The 21,548-nt window shown below is 38.3% G+C and overlaps 2 protein-coding genes across 3 annotated transcripts; one reads left to right on the forward strand and one right to left on the reverse strand.

The window, feature by feature from the left end:
* Positions 1 to 4,523: 4,523 nt before the first annotated feature.
* ubl5 (ubiquitin like 5) lies at positions 4,524 to 8,417 on the reverse strand. Its single transcript, XM_023266793.3, has 5 exons — positions 8,326 to 8,417; positions 7,925 to 7,989; positions 6,071 to 6,154; positions 5,934 to 5,971; positions 4,524 to 4,906 (listed from the first exon to the last, which is right to left on the reverse strand). Exons 2-5 carry the CDS (start codon positions 7,978 to 7,980, stop codon positions 4,863 to 4,865), a joined length of 222 nt encoding a protein of 73 aa, XP_023122561.1. The 5' UTR covers positions 7,981 to 7,989; positions 8,326 to 8,417; the 3' UTR covers positions 4,524 to 4,862.
* A 123-nt stretch (positions 8,418 to 8,540) lies between these two features.
* On the forward strand, positions 8,541 to 18,789 carry pin1 (peptidylprolyl cis/trans isomerase, NIMA-interacting 1). 2 transcript variants are annotated; one of them, XM_035946629.2, is made up of 5 exons: positions 8,541 to 8,701; positions 12,893 to 12,978; positions 14,707 to 14,815; positions 14,892 to 15,002; positions 17,887 to 18,789. In XM_035946629.2, the coding sequence occupies exons 1-5, from the start codon at positions 8,644 to 8,646 to the stop codon at positions 17,994 to 17,996; spliced, it is 474 nt and encodes a 157-aa protein (XP_035802522.1). In that variant the 5' UTR covers positions 8,541 to 8,643; the 3' UTR covers positions 17,997 to 18,789. The 2 variants fall into 2 exon arrangements, with proteins under 2 accessions (XP_035802522.1, XP_023122556.1); XM_023266788.3 differs by having other exon boundaries at positions 12,893 to 12,975.
* Positions 18,790 to 21,548: the final 2,759 nt, after the last annotated feature.

Genomic DNA, 21,548 nt, shown 5'->3' on the forward strand with positions numbered 1-21,548 from the left:
CAAGTGAAAATGTCTTGGTAAGATTTCTTGAAGTAAGTTATGATATTTAGAAAATTGAGATCTTAAAATTAGCTGGGAAAACTTATTTTAAGCTCTATTTTACCAGGATTGTCAAGCTTAAGTGTCTTAAAATAAGCCAGATATGCTAAAAAAAATATATATATATATATATATTTTTTTTTTTTTTTTACTCAAAATAGATTTTTGCTTTCATGTAACCTCCTAACTTGAGATGGATTAACCCTCCTGCTGTCTTCATTTACAGGCATCAAAAATATTGTTTCCTTGTCTGAAAAAAATCCCAAAATCAGCCCAGTGTTTTCGTGTCGCCTGTTGTGTTTCAGTGGAGCCTAAACTCTGCTGGTTTTTACATCCGTTTACTTTTCTCCTGCTCTTTGTGCTCACATCAACTACCAGTCAAAAGTTTGGACACACCTTCTCATTCAATGGTTTTTATTTAATTATTTTATACATTGTAGATTCATACTGAAGACATCAAAACTAAATAAAAAAAAACACATATGGAATTATGTTGTAAACAAAAAAAGTCAGTATCAATCTGCAATGTAGAAAATAGTACAAATAAATAATAAGCATTGAATGAGAAGGTGTGTCCAAACTTTTGACTGGTAGTGTGTACTGTAGTTTAATACAGCTGCATTGCTAAGGAAACTGCTCTCATTGACATATTTTTGCTTCTGTTTGTCAGACAATTGAGCACAGCTTATTGGGACTACATGTTAACCAGCAGTCACTTCAGAGTCATTTCCAAGCTGCAGAGCTATACTGAAAAATGACACTAAAACAGCCCATTTTAAACGGGGCTAAAACCAGAGGTTATATAGTCAGAGTGTAATGAACTAGCTTCATGGTATTTTGAACTGAAAAACTCAAAGATACACTGTGAGAACACGTGAGACTTTCATTAATTTGCTGACAAGCGGCACAATATGGAACCTTTAAATGGCCGTGACCTTCTCCAGCATCCTGACTCTGTACTTCACGACCACATCTCTCACAGTGCTAGTCCTGCTGGTGAGAGTTTCCTTTCTGTTTCTGCTGCTAAGTCATTCATTCCTGTTAGGATCACTTTGCATTTCCACTCACATCCCACAAACAGTCTCATCGCAGTAAAAGCCACCAACTTAATCCTGCTATTGACTCAGCTCAATTCTGCTTACTCAAAAGATCCCTTTCCATTAAGTCTTGTGTCTGCCAGGATTTTATCACTGCTTGGATTAATCCTGAACAGTGTGCCCCTTCGTTCTCTCCAGATTGTTTATTTTTTCACCAGCCAACAATGATAGGCCTTGCAGCGGCACACAGGAATAAATCTAATCATTCCCCAATCTGACTTGGCTGCTTCTCCACCTTTGAGAGTCTTAGTTTTCCTTTAAAGAGTTATTTGCCCGTCTTATCTGTTTTAATTGACTCAACTCCTAAACTCTAGTCTGTCAGACATCACATACATACAGAGTTCTTATTCTTTGTGATTGTTCTTCTTCATTTACCTCTGATTTTACCAAATGTCTTTAAATTTGATCCAGTCAGGGTTTTACTGCCTCAAACACTTCCTTTAACACCAGTGAACTCTTTTGCACAAACATTTTAGATTCTGTAGGTCCAATCAGATAAAAAAAAAAAGCTGGAATTTTCTTGTCTGCCATGGTTGATTAAAGGATTAAGAAGCTTAAAGAGACAATGCAGGAACAGAGATGGAAAAAGACAAAGGATAATGTCCCACTAAAAGATGTAATGTCAAAAAACAAGAAAGATTAGAGTATCATCCCCCATCCAGGATTAAATCTGTCATCAGAAATCAATGGCAAACATCAAAAAAGTAAGAGAACGCTAATGATGAGTCCCTCATGGCTGTACTTTTAGGTTTGCTATAGTAACAGCCTGCACTCTTCTGGTAAAGTTTTGCTCATGTCTTTGGAACTTGACTGCAGGATGGTGCTCCCACATGGGCAGCAGAGTTTCAGTGAGGTCATGGACTGATGGGTAATAAGGCCGGACTACCTGGCTGCATTCTAATCATCCTGAAGCTCCCCCCTCCTCCACCTTCTCACCCTTTCTTCCTACTTCATCCTCACCTCTCAAGCCTCTCTCAGCCTCTATTACCCCTCACCCCCACCACCCCTACCATTTCTCTGTATTGTCCTTCTCCTTTCCTTCCACCCCCCTACTACCCTCACCCCCTAGTCTTTCCTTCTATTTTACCCCTTTTCATTCCCCCCTGACCTTCCCCTTCCTGCTACCCCACTACCTCTATTACCCCTTTCAATAATATGAATAAAAAGAAATAAATCTTATTTCTGAATGTATGAATAACATTAAATCTGTAGAGTTCATGTCTCATTTAAAGGTTTTCGGTGTTTGACGATTTTTACAAGCTGAATTAAAGTTATTTTCAAGTGATGCAGCTTATAAATAATCAAATCAGCAATCTGAGGGAACTTCAGAGACAAATTAAGTTTGAATTCATCTTATCTTAAACAAATCACATTTTAAATACACTATATTGCCAAAAGTATTGGCTCACCCATCCAAATAATCAGAATCAGGTGTTCCAATCACTTCCATGTCCACAGGTGTATAAAATCCAGCACCTAGGCTGCAGACTGCTTTTACAAACATTTGTGAAAGAATGGCTCGCTCTCAGGAGCTCAGTGAATTCCAGCGTGGAACTGTGATAGGATGCCACCTGTGCAACAAATCCAGTCGTGACATTTCCTGGCTCCTAAATATTCCACAGTCAACTGTCAGCTGTATTATAAGAAAGTGGAAGTGTGTGGGAACGACAGCAACTCAGCCACCAAGTGGTAGGACACGTAAACTGACGGAGCGGGGTCAGCGGATGCTGAGGTGCATAGTGCCAAGAGGTGGCCAACTTTCTGCAGAGTCAATCACTACAGACCTTCAAACTTTATGTGGCCTTCAGATTAGCTCAAGAACAGTGCTTCAGCAGAGAGCTTCATGGAATGGGTTTCCATGGCCGAGCAGCTGCATCCAAGCCATACATCACCAAGTACAATGCAAAGCGTGGGATGCAGTGGTGTAAAGCAGCCACCACTGGACTCTAGAGCAGTGGAGACGCCTTCTCTGGAGTGACCAATCGAGCTTCTCCATCTGGCAATCTGATGGATGAGTCTGGGTTTGGTAGTTGTCAGGAGAACCATACTTGTCGGACTGCATTGTGCCAAGTGTAAAGTTTGGTGGAGGGGGGATTATGGTGTGGGCTTGTTTTTCAGGAGCTGGGCTTGGACCCTTAGTTCCAGTGAAAGGAACTCTGAATGCTTCAGCATACCAAGACATTGTGGACAATTCCATGCTCCCAACTTTGTGGGAACAGTTTGGAGCTGGTCCCTTCCTCTTCCAACATGACTGTGCACCAGTGCACAAAGCAAGGTCCATAAAGACATGGATGACAGAGTCTGGTGTGGATGAACTTGACTGGCCTGCACAGAGTCCTGACCTCAACCCCATAAAACACCTTTGGGATGAATTAGAGCAGAGACTGAGAGCCAGACCTTCTGGTCCAACATCAGTGTATGACCTCACAAATGTGCTTCTGGAAGAATGGTCAAAAATTCCCATAAACACACTCCTAAACCTTGTGGACAGCCTTCCCAGAAGAGTTGAAGCTGTTCTAGCTGCAAAGGGTGGACCGACGTCATGTTGAACCCTATGGATTAGGAATGGGATGTCATTTACGTTCATATGCGAGTCAAGGCAGGTGAGTGAATACTTTTGGCAATATAGAGTATCTTTAGGTAGAATTTTTCACAAGTCATGGCTTTTATGAGGCTTCATAGGAAATCTTTTTACCTATTGATGTTGGATTAGTTATGAAGCAGCTGTAGTCAGTCCAGGTGTTTCTCTCTACAAGACATCTATCCTGAATATTTGTGTTGAATTCTTGAGAGTGTAAGTGACTCAGTGTTTGTGCTTCTAAGTCAATTCTTTGGTCGAACTGTTGAAAAGACTTCTTTTGAAGTGAGAAAAGAAGCTTCTGCACCAAGACTGAGATCAACACAACTGTCTTTGTTTAAGCCCAAAATGCAGAAATGTATCAAATAAAAATCTTAAAATATTAACTTCCACTCAAGCTCAAGATTGAAAACACAAACTGAAATGTTGTGCAGCACCGCCCAGCTGAAATTACACACGGATAAAATATATTAGTGGATGAGCTTTCCTTAACATTTAATATGGTCGGGAACATTTATACAAAATATAACATTCCATACTGCAAAGAAAACATTCTGGCAACAGGGTTACCAGAAAAATAGGAATCATTCCATGTCAAATTATCAAATTTTTAGAACAATGAAAAAGAATAGTACTATTTCAATTAAGTAACCATCAGTAAAATTTCAGGGTATTTAAATGATGTGCTTTTCGTTTAACTGGAGGTAATGTCGGCTTAAATTTTAATGTGAAGAAGAATTACAGATATAAGAAGTTATTCAGTCTAGTTTTGTTTGACAGAATGGAAAACAACAAGCAGCACTCAGTCGTAAAGGTAGGTAAATATCAGCTTTAATTCCAAAATATCAAAACAAAAATTATTGTAAAACAACAACATGTCTTTCACATAAGTCTGTGGGCAAAAATGAACTAAACTTAGTCAATGTGTGTTCTGCTCCACCTGTCTGTCCCTCTGATGTGGTGTCTGATCATGGTGTTTCCTGCAACAGATTCCATTAATTCCGTGTGTGTGTGTGTGTGTGTGTGTGTGTGTGTGTGTGTGTGTGTGTGTGTGTGTGTGTGTGTGTGTGTGTGTGTGTGTGTGTGTGTGTGTGTGTGGTAAGGAGAAGGTCTGTATGTACATCTTTGACTAGTATCCCATCTCTGGTCTACTGGTAGTACAGCTCCAGGTTCATCCCATCGTGGATTTCATCTGGACAAGTCTTAGTTAAGTACAACAGGTCAGGACAAAACAACAGCGCAGACCAATTTTATTTATCATGTAAATAAGTAACAATTATGTAAGTGTTTAACAGAGCAGAACATAAATATTTGGTGATATTTTCAGTTATTGTGCTTTGAGCCACTGGAACGTGAACCAAAAATCCTTCTATTCGTTCTGGATTTTATGTCAGGTTTTATCATTTTATTTTAAGTTTTTACACTTAAATGTTTCATTTCTTTTTGTAACATTTCACATATTTATTATTATTTATGTTGCTTGCGTATAACCATATCTTGTTTTGTCTTATTCCACTGTTTTGGTGTGAATTAGTCTCCAAATCAGTTTTCAAATTCCGTGTTTCATCATTTGCTTGTAAAGCACTTTAACCGTATATATTTGTATAAATCTAATGAAGTCTGACTGACAGGTTACATCTAGGAAAATCCCTCACAAGGAGTCAGACTGATGACAATGGTGATAATTCAATTGTTGTTTTTAGGTTAGAAATCACTAAGGGATGCACGATATATCTTCATCTATTATTAGAACTAGAAGATGCTGGAGCTCTGATGTGACTGTGAATGATGTCATGGTAGACTGATGAATTTAAAGGAGTTACATTGCTGTCCGTCGGCACTTTGAGAAACAAAAATGTGTTAAATACGGTATTTCTAAAAAATAAAAAATGCACTGACACTGGGGAAAATATGCAGCTAGCCTAAACAGTTAGCTTCCATCGGGTCTACTGCAGCTGCAAGATTAATGATAAAGGTTATTGTATGTCAAGACCGACTTCTGATATTGACCGAAAAATTCTCTCTCTGTGCATATCTGCATTTAATTTGTACATCTTTCACAATTTATTAATGTCTAGTTCTTAAAAAGATCATGATTTTTACTGTTACAGTATGAAATATGCGTAAACATCTGTGAATGAATCCAAAAGGGATGCTACAGTATCAGCAGTGAGCTACAGACATTAAGATAGCAGCGGGAGAGATTGTTGAAAGGATACAGTCACCCAGTGACACGTGGTCTTTGAATATGGTGTACCTGTAGGAAAACAGGAAGAACATTTAGCTGCCAACAGAAAACGATAACATAGACACTTATTACCATCAAACAGGGCAAGGTTTCACACGAGCATCTTACCATTTCTTTAACACGATCTTGTCGTATCGTGTTCCTGTCTGGGCGGCAATGAGCTTCTTCAGATCTCCAATGGTATCCTCTGAGCTGAAACGTGGATGTTAAGGAAGGAGCAGTGTGACATGGCAGAGAAAAAACATTCAGCTATTTTTTAAATAACCTCAGCCCACCTAAGGTTAGTCTGCTAACATTCTCCCCTTTCCTTCATTCAGCTTTGATTCTTCAAATGCAACTGGAATATTGATTTGTTTACCTTGCATGAATTGATCAGGGTGACAGCAAACATTTTTCTTTGGGAAAAGTAAGACAACATGATTAGAAAGTGCTCTCACCACTGGGTGACACAGCACTATGGCTCGAGACAACACATTTTTACTGCAGCTGCACTTAATGACCAGCTCTTGAAAGACGAAAACATAGAGACTACAGCAATCAATCTCAGTTAAATATTTCAGTCACAATTTCAGCAGCAGTTGTAGCCAGTTCAGTGGTCCGTCAGCTTTCTGTTTTTATCCAGACCAGTTGCTTAGCGGTCTGTCGCCACTGAACTGGTTACAGCCCATTTGAAAGTATTTATTAAACAAACTATATGAGACTATTTCAAACCAACATTACATAAATCGGCCTCTCACATACCAACAAGACTTAGCTTAAATAGCTGACAGTTAATCATAGCATATTTTGGCTTTAAAGGGCTAATCAGTGTTGGAAAACAATCATTAAGTGTGCAGCCATTTAGGCCATTTGAACAATATGTGTACATATGTTTAATATATCATCACATTAACTTAATATATTGACAGTAAATAATCAGAAGGTTGACAATCATAATAGATGAGGAATGTTCATGTGCGAACGATTCAAGACAATGTGTTTTGTAAGACCCACTGTCATTTCACCTGCTGAGTAGACAATATGCAAGGCCACCATGTGCAGGACACAAGACCGGATTAGCCTTGAGACTGTGAGGTTTTGATGTGAACATATTATGCAACTTATATCTACCTCGTTGCCATACTGTACTTACATTGTTCATTTGTATTTGCACTAGCATGTTACTAAGGTGTGTTTTTTCCTCTTTCTTTTCATTTTATTTTTATTCTTATATTACTTTTTCTACATTTTTATATATATTCATTCCTATTTGTTTATTTCTGTTACTTATCTCTAATTTCTTGTTTTTTTACGTCATTGTTGCACTGCCGGCTCTATGTGCCTTTTTTAATTGCCCCCTGGGGACAAATAAAGTTTTCTGAATCTGAATGCAGCTCCTCAACATGAGAGGAGAATCAAGCGATTATGATGCACAGTGGGCTGGGTGGGGAATGACTTTTGGGTGACAATTTTAGTAGCGCTGCAGACCAGCTTGGTTTGTTTGTACTCTCTGTGTAGTTTACAATGAACCTGGCCTAGGCTGAAGATCCCTGACTGCTCATTTTTTACTTGTCAAGTGTTTTAAAATTATTTTAAACAATTGAGTCAATGTGCTGGTCAAATACATATTTCCCCACATCACATGAAATAAGTCATAAGATGATATTAGGCATTGCCTAAGAGAAACAGTCATGTGCACTCTCACTCTTTTCTAAAACCGAATGGGTAATTGATTCACTGTAAACATCACTCTGCAAACTACATACTGTTAACTACATTGTAAATAATCCATAGGGAAATGGTAGGATTTTTTTTTAAGGTACTACTAACTGAACACGCTCAACAGAAATTAAGCATATAATAAGAGTTGAGGTGCTATGAAAACACTTCTAGACTAATATTGAGCTTCTCATGTCAACTCATCGTCTCATTGCCTGATTCCTAAAGAAAATCAGCATCATCTCCAGTTTCAGTAAAGGATACTTGCACTTGACCCGGACTTTCTTGCCCAGTCGATCGTTGCAAACCACCTCGATCATCTTCAGATCCTGACAGCCGGTGGAGAAAAAAACAAATTAGCGCCACATGTGGGACAGTCCAGCCGATTGACACCATTCCTTCATACAGAGGAGTAATGCCGTTATAAATAGTTGGACCTTATGTCTAATGTATTTCCTTCATGCACAACGTACGAGGGATACAGAGCCAGTGAAACCACATTAAATGATCCAGGCTGTTTTGTTTAGCTAATATTAGCTACAGCTCACAACATCGTCGCATTACTGTTACTGTACAGACAAATGTGCGTAATATTACTAAGCATACACGTACACCAGGATTAAGTCGATCATTGTATCACTTTATTAAAAGTCTGTGTTAAATACCTGTTAATTTCCAGCAGATAAACAAATATTCCCTTATCGCTAATATTTTCTGAAACGCTCTCGGTCCTGCTTACCGTAAAGCTGATTTAATTGCGTTGTTGACCTCTCAGCCAATCAAGTTAGCAAGCAGATGATTGACAGTACAAATTGACCTATAGCAGGACAGAGGACCCCATCGAAGGCGGGTTTAATCGGAACACAACTTGTACCGTCAACACGCCGCTAACTGTCGTAATCTGCTTAGCTGCAGCTCAGTCTGCCACACGGTAGCTGCATTGAAATTAAATTTAAAAACGCGGCTGCAGAAAAAAAAACATCATGGCAGACGAGGAGAACCTACCGCCTGGTTGGGAGAAAAGAATGAGCCGCAGTTCAGGTAATGAAACATAAGCCACGAGAAGCTAAACGTGCTGGACAGCTAGCTAAATGGCAGTATGTGGTAAACTTAGCTCAGCAGCTAGCAGCTCAGCATCGTGGTTTAGTGTCTAAACCAAAGAGAGGGAACTGTAAATTCTGTTACTGCAGGCTGAAACTAGCGCCTGGTTACTCGGTGCTTGAGGAGTGTTTTCTTAAATGTGGTGTTTTGGCTGTTATTGGGTGTGTTGCTTCATGATGGCGCCACTCCATTAACCTGGCTGCTGCAGGGCCCTGTATGACGTCACCCCGCCCAGTGCCTCACCTGCAAACTGCACGAGTACCAGCAGGGGTTTATTACAGGCATGCTGGGAAGCCAAAAAGCTTCCAGCGCCCATTTCTGTTACGACATAAACCTCGCACTGTTTCCCTTTCTCCAGTGCAGTTGTCCCATCACATTACGCTGCGCCTGTCTCCTGTAGTTCATTTATAGATGCGCCTCTCTATTCCTTAAAGGTCCCATGTGGTGCTCATTTTCAGCCTATTAATGAAAGTCTCGCACGTTCCCATTTTCAGTTACAAAATACCACAAAGATGGTTAAGTCACCATGACTGTACAATCCCTGGTTTTAGCCCTGTTCCAAACAGGCTGTTTAAGAGCCAATGGAAGTTGGCTGTTTCTGGCCCCGCCCCCATCAGGAAAAAGACTGTGTGTCAGTTATTGACAGCATATGTAAACAAGAAAAGCACTCAGAGAGTGCAGTACTCCACCAAGACTGGTCATTCCTCAATTTGTGTAGTCAGAAATCACGACAACATAGTGTGGCCATTTAATATAGATCCACCCACAAACTAACTAAATAAATAAAAAATTACCTTGCAGTGAGCACAGGCATGTGTTGTACATGCGTAAGTTGTGTACAGATACTGAACTGCGTGACCAAAATATGTAGCGGGTCGAGTGAATTGATTGCAGGTAACTGACACAGCTGTCACTTGTTGTCATGGTTACGGTGATGCCGTGTCGACTGCTATATCTTGCAATGGAAAATCCTTAACAAATCTATATATATCTATAAGCTGCATCACTGCCAAAATCTAATGAGGTGGTCCTGGTGTCATTTCTGACCTTCCCTGAAAATTTCATCCATATCCCTCTGTTTTTGAGTAATGTTGCAGACAGACAGACAGATTCACAGACAAATGTACACCGATCGCCACATAACTCCACAGCATTCCTTGGTGTTGTAATGAGAGTCTGATACCAGGGTTTGCGCTTGCTTCTAACATTCTCTCTGAGCATTCATTTTACACAAAAATATCACTAAATTCTTATTGTTTTTAACTGATTTGTATAAATGAAATTGTCAAATAATGTTACAGTTATGAAATCCATATTTTAACGGTGCAGAGCTGCACCTTGGGAAATGGCTCTAGCCATTGTGACTGCTGGTAAGCGCGTAGTCTTAACGCGCCGTGTTTCAATGATTATTTCTTGCTTATTCCATTGTCTTTGTTAGGACTTTGGCTGCATTAACATACAGTATATGTAAGCAGGAGAGAAGTACGCCGATTTAAAGACCAGCTGAATTTAGGTTGCATTGAAGCACAACAGGCAACATGATAACACACCCAGTGCTGCCAAAGTGGTCTATTCGTTTCTACCATTTTCACAATATCCATCAGCGTCTCCCCAGAGCTCTGACTTGTGGGCTACAACCACAGCTAATGGTAATGGAAGGCCACATTAGCCACACAATGTGTTGGGTCCTCAGTTCCTGAGATGCTGGGGATGCATGAAGACCTTTGTATTCACTCTTGTGGCTAACAACCGAACATTTTATGTGATTTGTTTGAGGCTCAAACATTTTAGAGTTAGCAACAAGCAGCTCTAGAAAATCAACAAACCCAGTGAACTGAGGGGCTTCTGCTCTTTCTGAAAGGTTCGCCTGGAAGCAGCAGACAGGATTATATAAAGTTTGAGCTGATTACTCATGGTTTGTAATGATACGTAGGTCAAATTCATACTGGCTTGTAAATCTGTGTTTAGCTTTTATTTTACACTTCTAAGTTTAGAAAAACCACAAAACACAATAAAGTGCAGGCATTATTAGGGATGAACTAATAAGCAATTTCAAATGAAAATCACAATTTGAAACAATGCAGTTATTAAACTGGAAAGGCTGCAGTCCAAATGTGTGTTATGTCGCATGTCTTACTTAAGGTTTAAGCTGTCATTTCAATGGTTTTACAAATTCATGGCGTCCTCTTTGTGTGACAATCACATTTTTGTTGGTATTTCATGTGCTAATGCTCCATCACATTTTAAATCCACTAACATCCATTTTCCTCCACTTCTGAGGTCAGGTCTAGAAATGAAAATCCTAAATATTTTCTCTAACCAGTAGTCGGCCACGTGAACGATCAAAAATCAGTTCAACGCTAAAATTAATGAAATACAGTGGATGATTCTGCAAAAGTGGATTAAACCATTTTTAACCACTACCATTTAATGTTCATCATGAAATCAGCTCAGTTGTATTAAGATAAAGTGCAGATAAAGTGAATATCTGGTTACTTAAGTGTGAATAAAATTGCAAAAAACAAGTGATTATCATTTAAAATTGCGATTCAACGATTACCTCCACCACAACCAAACTTACACACAGCATACGAGCTGCAGTCTTTCAAAATAAATAACTTATAACATTATTAATCTCTTCACAGCAGTTCCGTATCAATATAATCTCATACCTGATCTACATGATGGAGGGATGTGATGTTCATCCAGCTGCTGGAAACAGTTTCTCAGCCTGAGCTGATGTCCGCAAATAATGTTACAGCAATTTCATTACTGCAGGAAATCTGTAGTATTTCTGCCACCTCTAAAATGGATTTATACTCAGGGCAGAGCTGATACACTTCATCACTTTAGTTTGAATGTTTTTGGAAACATGTAATCAGATTCCTGCTGCTCCTGAACATAGCAGTGTTAACAGATATGATGATGAAATGATTAACAGCAATTAATGAGTTAAAAATGCGACATTAGCATCTCTAGTCGGGACGCAGCAGTGGCAGGATAAGCAGGGCATTCCAGAAATCCCCCTCTCTAGCAATGTTTTCCACATGAGACCAGATGAGATCGGTAATCTCTCCAGTCAGTGCTGCATCTACCACAGGATCTCCTCCCAGTTTGTAGGATTTCAAGGTGTGCCCAACAAAGAGGAGATTCTCTTTGTTGGTCGTAACTTAGAAAACCTTCAAAGGAAAGTGCCCACCGAGAGGAATCCCAGTCAGATGCCCAAACAACCTTAGCGGAGTCCTTTCAACATGGAGGAGCAGTGACTACTACCAGATTCCTTCAGAGCTCTTTAAGTCTATTACACAGTGAATATTGTACTGACGTTTGAATTTTAAAAATCTAAGTGTAAATCATATCAAGTTAAATAGCAGTTGGAAAAAATGCAATTAGATATTTTCCCCAAATCCGTCAGCTCTAGTTATTATTTAAACAGAACAGGGTCATGCATGTGTAATGCATAATATGTAGGGTTTCTTTCTTAGTCAGTTTGCGTCATTGTGGCTTTTTGAAAAAAAATTCTGCAGCTGTGTTCTCATGAACTCTGTTTCCAGCAAGAGAAGCAATGACAAACTCACCACGTTACCTGCCCGGCATTCAGTCACATGCACAAAATCAGTGACTAGCAGTTAAAGAAAATGCTACATTTAGAAGTTGACATGTAAGATCTAACCGTCAGGAGTTGCTGTAAAGCAGCACGACTTCAAAAGAATCCGAAGTGTAAAACAAGCAGTGGTTTGCTAACACGGTTTGGAAGCCACCAATTCTCCTGCTTCCAATACCTCAGTGCAGTCTTGATCTAATATTATCGTTATCTTTTTTCCCCACATTTACAATCCATTCACCTCACTGCGTGAAACGTATTGGAGTCGTTTTTGTGAAGCATCATGAGGCCTGGAACAACTGAGCTGTACCTGAATGAATACAGCTGATAGAAGAAACCATGAAAATCATATTTTATCTGAATCGATCACAGCCGAGACACAATCTGCTGCGATGTAACAGCACTTATACATGTCTGGCACCTCCGATCACGGTTACCACAGCAACTGTATACGATGACAGGTCAACGTTGTGGTCAAAGAAATCAGCGAATGCAGCTTTAATGGCTGTCTGTGTTTTTCCCTGCAGGCAAGGTTTACTACTTCAACCACATCACCAATGCCAGCCAGTGGGAACGTCCGGTGGGAGACGGCCGTGGAGAGCCAGACCAGGTTGTGTGTAATGTTCAGTATTTTAATGGATTTATTATAACATTAACAATAAAATTTTATTAGACATTGATTCTCTGAGAATTACAAAGTGCCTTACAGCAAACCATAAAAACAAGTCTGAACTAATTTAGTGATGTGATGATTAAAATTAATGAGTGTACGAGGCCTTTCACAGCTGCCAAAAAAACAGATGCATGTCTCTGAGTGTTGAACTTATAAAGAACAGGGACATCTAGTGGTTAGCAGAAATTATACATGGGATATTATAATCCATGGTGTTACACAAATGTGCTCCACTGCACAGAGTAAATTAATGAACATGAATTAAAATAATAATAAAAAAAATTCACAAATGTAGTGTTCATATATATCAAATATTTGTATTAAAATATTTCTGTATCTTTTGTCTTTGCCATTTCTTCTAAATGGTACCACAGTATTTAATGACTTGGGTCAAAGTTTACTGGACATCATCTTTGAGTTGTTCATCATCATACCTCATTAGCTTTTCTTCTTTTTATCTCATCAATGTGGTAATACAGATTTAATGCTCCCAGACTTGGTATACCTGCTCAGAATATGTGTGAGTCTTGTCAGAGATCAGCTGCAAAGTATTGGGAGATCCGGAAAGTTTTCAGTATTTTAATATTAACTTAGTTTCATTAATAAACTGAATATGTTTTAATCCTTTGAACCCCAAAGGTTTGAAGGGCAGAACGATGTTATCTTGCAAAAAAAAAGAACATTTGTGTACCTAGAAACCGCTCGAACTTTAGAGGCTTAAATTGTCACCTGTAATGTTAATTTTAAACGTCAGTCAGCCCTCTGTTACACAATAAACTGAGAAGAGTGCGCAGGTGGTAATAATATACTTTCTATATTAACAAATTGATTGAGATGTTTGCGTTACCGCTGACACTTTGTGACAGTTGGTGTTTGTGCACATGCTGTTGATCTCGTCTGTACAATAAACTAAACATAAATCCTCTATCAGAAGTCAACTCTATGCTTGTTTTGTGGTCTACGCAGTGCAGGGTTTAACTGTACCAAACACAAAATTATCATATTTGTTCATGAATAGAATTAAATTAAATAAATACATTCAACTAATACAATTTTTCTTGCTTTTTTAAGAAACATATCAGTCATTTTTTTTCACTTTCATATCAGAAAATAGTTAAGAATATCCATCATAACTTCAGAATGACTTTATAATTTTCCATAATGTGATAATTATTTTGCAAAAAGTCTATTAGTTTTATTTATAAAACTGTCCAAAATTGAAATGGATTAATTTACAATAGTATGAAAGACCTCTACACATAAAGAGCTCAGAAACTTGCTGAAGATAAGACTCTAGGTGATTAAACTTTCTTATTCAGAGCCTTCAGAGAGAAGCAGATAAATGGAGTTCAGCTATTATTAGATGCATTATTTACACCTGTGATTTTCATACCACACTACAGTGAGCCGTTTGTGTGAGTAAAGCTTTTTTAAAGAGTCACGAGTTTGTCATCCTCTAATTAGACTTGCATAAATGAGCTAATTAAACTATGTGGTTTCATTACACAGCAAATTAATTGATTAAATACCAGTTACTGATCTTTACAGCATTTAAACTTCTATGTCACTGACTACTTTCAGAAAAAAACAACGAGTCTATCTCGGTGTCTGTGGTATTGATCGTGGGGTGTGTTGACATTGATCAGTGTGTTACTTTCACACACTCAGGTACGCTGCTCTCACCTCCTGGTCAAGCATAATCAATCACGTCGGCCGTCTTCCTGGCGGGAACAAAATATTACGCGATCCAAAGACGAGGCCCTGGATCTCATTCAGAGTGAGTAAACCGGAGCACAGAACGAGATTGGATGGACACCGATCGATGTATGTGACGTCTTCTCCTTCCTCTGCAGAGTACATAGAACAGATCAAGTCTGGACAGGAGAAGTTCGAGTCTCTGGCCTCTCAGTTCAGCGACTGCAGCTCAGCTAAGAAAGGTGGAGATCTGGGACCGTTTGGCAGAGGTAAACTCATCATCACACCAGCAGCTTCACTACCTCAGCTCAGTCTCTCATTTAGTGTTTCTTTCATATGTCTTCTGAACAAACGATCGATGTTTCTGAACGTTACTCTCCTTATTCTGAGAAAAATTGGCATTCTTTCCAGCAGCAGCTATAGAAATTGAATCCTTAGTGATTTTGGCTTGCATGAAGAAACTACGACTGCAGCTTCATGGGGACTTAATTATCCATAAAACTCTCCAATGCTGTCTTCTTATTGTGTCCCCCCCCCCAACTTTCTGATCTAATATGAGCTAGACACAACCTCATCGTGTGCTCACCTCTTCTCTCGAGCGCTGACATTTAGCCCACAGGCCTCTGGGCCCAGTGGGAAGTGGTGTTTGTTAAAGGCTGCAAAGAAACATAAATATTGACATGAACAGTTTTAGTCTCTCTACACCTGACCCCTCAGACCTTAACCACCGAGGCAGCATGTGATTGTTTTAGGGATTTGTTTGTTCCTTCTCCTTTAGCAGCCCTAAATAAAAACACCACAATGAATTCTAGGCACAGAGGAGTGTTCATGTGGAGAGGCAGGGATGGGTTTGTGTCGACGTATTTTTCTGTCTGCTTTGTCTGGTTTTCCCTTGTGTACACATCGACATGTCTTTGTCTAAGACGTGAGCATGTGCAGATTGTGAATACTGATTTCCCATCGTGGCATAATATCTGTCTGTCTTTTACAAGATCTTTTAAACCACCGCCCTCATGATTTAGACGTGTGAAGCTGTTGAGAAAGGATCTAGGAAGGCACTATGTTTAGCTTAGTTGGGATTTTTCATGCAGTTTTCTTACTCTTTAAAACAGGCGTGTCAAACATGCACAAATCCAGCCCTCAAAGTGTAAAAATTCCAGAGAAGACATTAACTGCAGATTGTAAATTAGTAAAACTATAAATTTAAAATAATTTCTAGACCATGACAAGTTGTTTTGATCATAAAGTAAAATACTAAATTGTTCATTGTTTTAGTGTCATTTCGCGTCTTATTTTTGTAATATTTTATCTTGTTTTTGTTGTTTTTTGGGGTTTTTTTGTCTGACTTTTTGTTTGTCTCATGTTTGTGGCGTTTTGTGTTTCCTTTTTGTCTTGCTTGTGTTTTATTTGTCAATTTTTTGGTTGTTTTGTTCCCTTTTTTGTCACTTTCTAACTTTTTGGTCTAATTTAATGTCTCTTTTTGTTTTGTTTCATGTCGTTTGTCTCATGTTTTTGTCGTTTTGTTTCTCATTTTATATATTTTTGTCTCACTTGTGTTGTCTACATTTTTGTCGTTTTGTTCCTTTTTTTTCATATTTTGTCATTTTTTGTCTCATTTGTGTCCATTTTTTGTCACTTTGTAAATTTTGTCTAATTTTTTTGTCTCTTTTGTTTAGTTTCGTGTCGTTTGTCTCATTTTTTGTCATTTTGCACCTCATTTTTGTAATATGTTGTCTTGTTTTTGTTCTTTTCTGTCTATTTTTGTCTGACTTTTGTCGTTTTGATTAGAAAGTAAAATCATTCAGTTCCAGATAGTTGTGACTAAATGTTTTGTTCCTTTGTAGACACTCTGTGATCTAGAAGTTGTAATGTGTAAATGATAAACTGAGGTATAATATTGTTGAAATTGAACTTATTTTTCATGAGAAATTTCACGTTGTTGGTAATATTTTTGCAAAAAGATAATTCCTTAAATGTGAACATTTAAGGAATTACACGATAGAATATTTTCTCACTCTCTGGAGTCCAAAGTGCACATCAATGCCAAGCTCCTCTGACATGCGTACTATTTTAACTTATTGTAATATTTATAAAAACCTTAGATGTTTAGTGAACCTCTGGTTGAGTTGTTGAGGTTCTTTTGAAGTGCCTTCAAGTGTTGAGTCTCTAGTTCTCTTCTCTCCTGGTACAGAAACTTTGCTACGTTTAGTCCCTGCTTTATTTCACACATTTTATGTCTTTCTCCACTGTTCCTTTTAAATAAAGACAAAATTACTCCCGAAAATCCATAAAAATATGATTAAAACTGCAGTATTCAGCTATTTTAAGGAAAATATGTCAACAATATATTTGTGACCCATATTTTAGGATATACATCTTTATAAATGCCACAGAATGGATTCCACATTTGGAGAGTATTGACACACAAACTGATTTCAATGAACGTTCAGTTTTAGAAGTTTCTAGCCATGTAGCAGTTGACTTTATCCTTATTTTCTGTTTTTGTTAGTACATCTTCACCTCTTGAAATTGAAAGAGAACAGAAAGGAAGTTGCTGAAAGGACAAAAATATGTAGTTGCTTAACCCTTTGATGCGTAGACCACATGAGGAGATACCCATTTTCCATTGGATTTGGGTCACTTTTGACCCAGGTTATGCATCAAAGGGTTAAATAAGGATTTCTGTGAGGGAAGTTTGGGGAAATGTAGCATTTCTGTAATGATGTGCTGTTTGGGGTTGTGTACTTGGTTGTTGTGGAATTGGTTAATTCCACCAAAATCAGTGCTTCCAAGCCGTGTACGTTTTCGGTGCTATGTGCCATTTTTCAATTTGTGCTTCTAATTTTAGATTTATTTCTGGCATCACTGCTCTCACTTCCCAGCACTGTGTTGGCACGCTTTCAATTTAATACTCATTACTGGGCCTGTTCAAATGACACACCCAAGCTTAACTAAATAAGTAATTAGATTAAATGTTTTGTAGAAGATAATTATAAAATAAACGCTACCGAGAGTATTATTTCAAAGCAAATGCAGGATTTTGTGTGGACACTGGAGGACACTGGATCCAGTCGAGCGTGATAAATTCCATTTTTATGGGTGTAGACAATCAGTTTATTACTTGAACATGCTTCATCTGTGTTTTTGCTTCAGGTCAGATGCAGAAACCTTTTGAAGACGCTTCCTTTGCTCTGAAAGTGGGAGACATGAGCGGTCCTGTTTTTACGGACTCTGGCGTCCACATCATCCTACGTACTGGTTGAAAGGAAGACGCCATGCACTCTACTTTCCTCTTACATCTTCATGCACACGCACACACACACACACACACACACACACACACACACACACACACACACACACACACACGCAGTCCAAACCAACCAAGCCTGCGATTTATGACCAACACCACCCAATAAACAAAGCTTACGGCCTGTGTCGCATTATTTTAGGCGGACTCATGTTGCTCCATCCAACATGTATGAATATTTTCATTACACTGAGCATCCAGGAGTATTTGTCATTATTCCTTAAGACCTCAAGCTTGTATTAACCGAGGAAATGCAGTTATATAAAAACATGAGTGCCTGTGGACGTCACTGCCTCGTGGAAACCGTCTCACTTGAGTCAAGTTTAATAATGCAAAAGCTTGTTATTGGTACATGCATGTCTTCAAAAGGACCATTCACTTTATGTTTCCCTGTAACCTTTTCCACTTCTGCTGTTTGTGCCAAAGCAGCTCCTCTACCTTTGTTATTGTTTAGGAAAATGATGATTAAAATACTTTTTAACCATTGCAGTTGGAGAAAGAATTGCTAGTCTCTCTACTTTGCATTAATCCAAGTTTTCTGTCATTTTCAATTATTTGGTTATTTGTTTTCATGATCCTGTTTGAAAAGTGCATGGTTTCTCCACTTGGATTTGCCAAGACGGCACCATAGAAAGCTTGCAGGTTTTAACTTTAAGCTCCACTGCTTTTAAAAGCATCAATGGTCAGATGAACTGTTAACACTGTTGTCACTGGGGCATAAATAAATAAAATCTTTTTTTTTGTAAGTCTTGTGCTTGGTTTGTCATTTTTATGTCCTGTTTGTCAGAAGACCACAGATCTCTGTGTGAAAGATGTAAAACTACTTTCAAGCAGGTAAGAGGAATTGTTAGCAAACAAAGAATCATTTGGACTTCATGTAATCCCACTGACATTTGTATTAAAGCAAATAACAAAAAAATAGTATTGAAACATAGTTTTAATGTGGGAAAAGTATAAGGTTAAAAGAGACAATACAGATGATTTTCTAACATTTGAAAATCTACATGTTTTCAGTCATTTAAAAAATCTACTTAACTCTCCCATTAAGTACAACTCCACCTCTAGAAACTTATATTAGGAATAATAATCAAAGAGAATTAAAACAACATGGTGTGTTACAATCAGGTCATGGTCATTTCCTTGTACCTAGACACAATAAATTGCTGATTGTTGTTTTCATCATCCTTACTTCTTTAGATCTGCCTCTACCTGTTCTTATTTCAACAAAAGCTGTGGACCTTCCCTCAACTTGTCTAAACTTGTCAAATCCTGCTGGCTCTTCCTCCTGCTCAGCCTGATTTCAATTATTGAAAGTGGAAGTGGAACTGCAAGTGCAACATTTTCAACATTCGGAGCAGGTAAAAAATCTTTCATAATGTTACAGGAATATACTGTCAGCATACTTTAACAGACCAGAGGGAGTGTCATTTGTGAGAGAATTCAGATTCTTTTTTCACGTACAGTTCTATGTACAGCTGCATGATGGGATTGCGTGGATTTGTCAGTCTGAACTTTTTCGTTTGAGCAGCAGATGCGGTTCATATTTTAGTCTCTAAAACACAACCTGCTCCAGGAATATAGGATGCATGAATCAAACAGAGGCTCCTGAGAGGAATTCTGGTTTGCATGGAAAGTTTGTGAAGTTTCTTAGTTTAGCTGGATTCACTAACCTGAACCTCATTCCACAGACAAATCAGCATGTGTAAATTATTATAGAGAAGTCAGCATTACAGTTACACAGAATGTTTACAGAACTGCACATTATTTTGCATCAAAACTTCATTGTGAATGATGCTCGTGTGCTCATATATCCACCAACTTGTGAGTGAAATTTGTTACAGATGTTGATGAAGGGTAAACTAAGTCACAGATCAAGGCCAGAGTCTATGACTTGACCGTGTTCAAATGTCTAAAAAGCTTCTTTAAAGATCTTCAAAAAATCACCAAGAGAAGTCAGCATTCGGAGGGCAGCAGGATTTATTTGTTGACAAAAAAAAAAAAAAATCCAGGAATAGTTCTTAGCAGTGATTAACCCAAAGAGAAACTGAAGATAGTTCTCTTATTTCTTATAGAAGCTGTATAGTATCATCTGGACTGAAAAGAAAAAGTCTAAAGAAATACTCTGAGAAGTGCTGGAGGAAGCTTGATGTAATAAAGCACCAGGTTACTGTAGTTCATGATGTCCTGACATTAGCCTGGAGGAGCCATTCTGTTCAGATTTTTTAAATGTGTTTTTAATACTGTGCACATATTTCCTGTATTTTCTTGCTCTTATCCGATCAGGAGACTGAAAAGTAAATATGTCCCTTTATTACAACAAACATACTGGTGGGCTGAGACTGAAGAGCAGAGCTTGCTGGTTAAACCTTCAGTCTCCACTAGAGACTGAAGGTTTAGACAAAAGCCTCGCCTACCAGGACAGCTACACCTGGAACGTAGGACACATGTCATGCTAAATTAAATACACTTATGGGTCAATATATAATTGAGGGACTTTTGAAGTCCATGGGCTATATCTTGCATACATTTTTATTAAAAGTAAACATTTTTTTAATGCTCACTAGGATCATGTCTTTATAAATTCCATAATTATTTATTATAGAAACAATCACTTATTAATAAAAAATGACTGGATATCACTAAAATGTCAACTAAATAACCGTCCCAGTTTAATAACAACCACCTTCTAATGAGCTAAACAATAATAAAATGATCATAATATATGACTATTATTGCAAACTGATTGTGTAAATGCTGTATTTATGTATCTTGGGTGAACTAATCTTCTTAAATGGTTCTTAAAATGGTTCTTCAAAACAACATCACAAGTTGAAGAACCCCAGATGGCCCTCTGTGTACTTTATGTGGTTCTTTAAAGTACTGAAGGTTCTCCATTGGAGTTACCTGGTTGCAGATAATTGCATAAAAATAACGCTGCAACTAACAATTGTCATTAGTTGCAGTTACCATCAGTCTATAAAACATCAGAGAACCGTAAGAAATGCCCATCACAGTTTTCTAAACCCCACCATGTTGTTCTGTCTGACTGCAACATTCCAGAAGCTTTTTATCGAAGTTAGCATATAAAGATGGTTTAATATGCTGCCCTGTTTATGTGTTTAGTTACCGTGTGTCGAACAGAGCGACCCTCAGTGCTGAGTTCAGGAGGGATTTGGCACGTCTGCCTTCCTACAGCTCAGCCCAGTACAGACGCTTCATAGACACCTACGACACACATTATATTCGCCAGGTTGAAACATACACATTGCTGCTATTTTTCTCCACAGTAATAAATTAGAACATACTTTGTTATCTCAAACATTTTTTTATTTCAGGCTGATCTTGGTGGCCGATTCAGGCGAGTTACAGCTACACGTACCTGCTTGTACAGACTGAATGGCCTCTCTTCATACCAGGTCTGTAGCACATATCTAGTAACATACAGACACTGTTGTACCAACATCATTAAATATCCCCTCCTTGTCATTCAAAAAGTGGTCACAGC

Source organism: Amphiprion ocellaris, chromosome 4 (assembly GCF_022539595.1).
Source record: "Amphiprion ocellaris isolate individual 3 ecotype Okinawa chromosome 4, ASM2253959v1, whole genome shotgun sequence".
In the NCBI taxonomy this organism is placed as follows: domain Eukaryota; kingdom Metazoa; phylum Chordata; class Actinopteri; family Pomacentridae; genus Amphiprion; species Amphiprion ocellaris.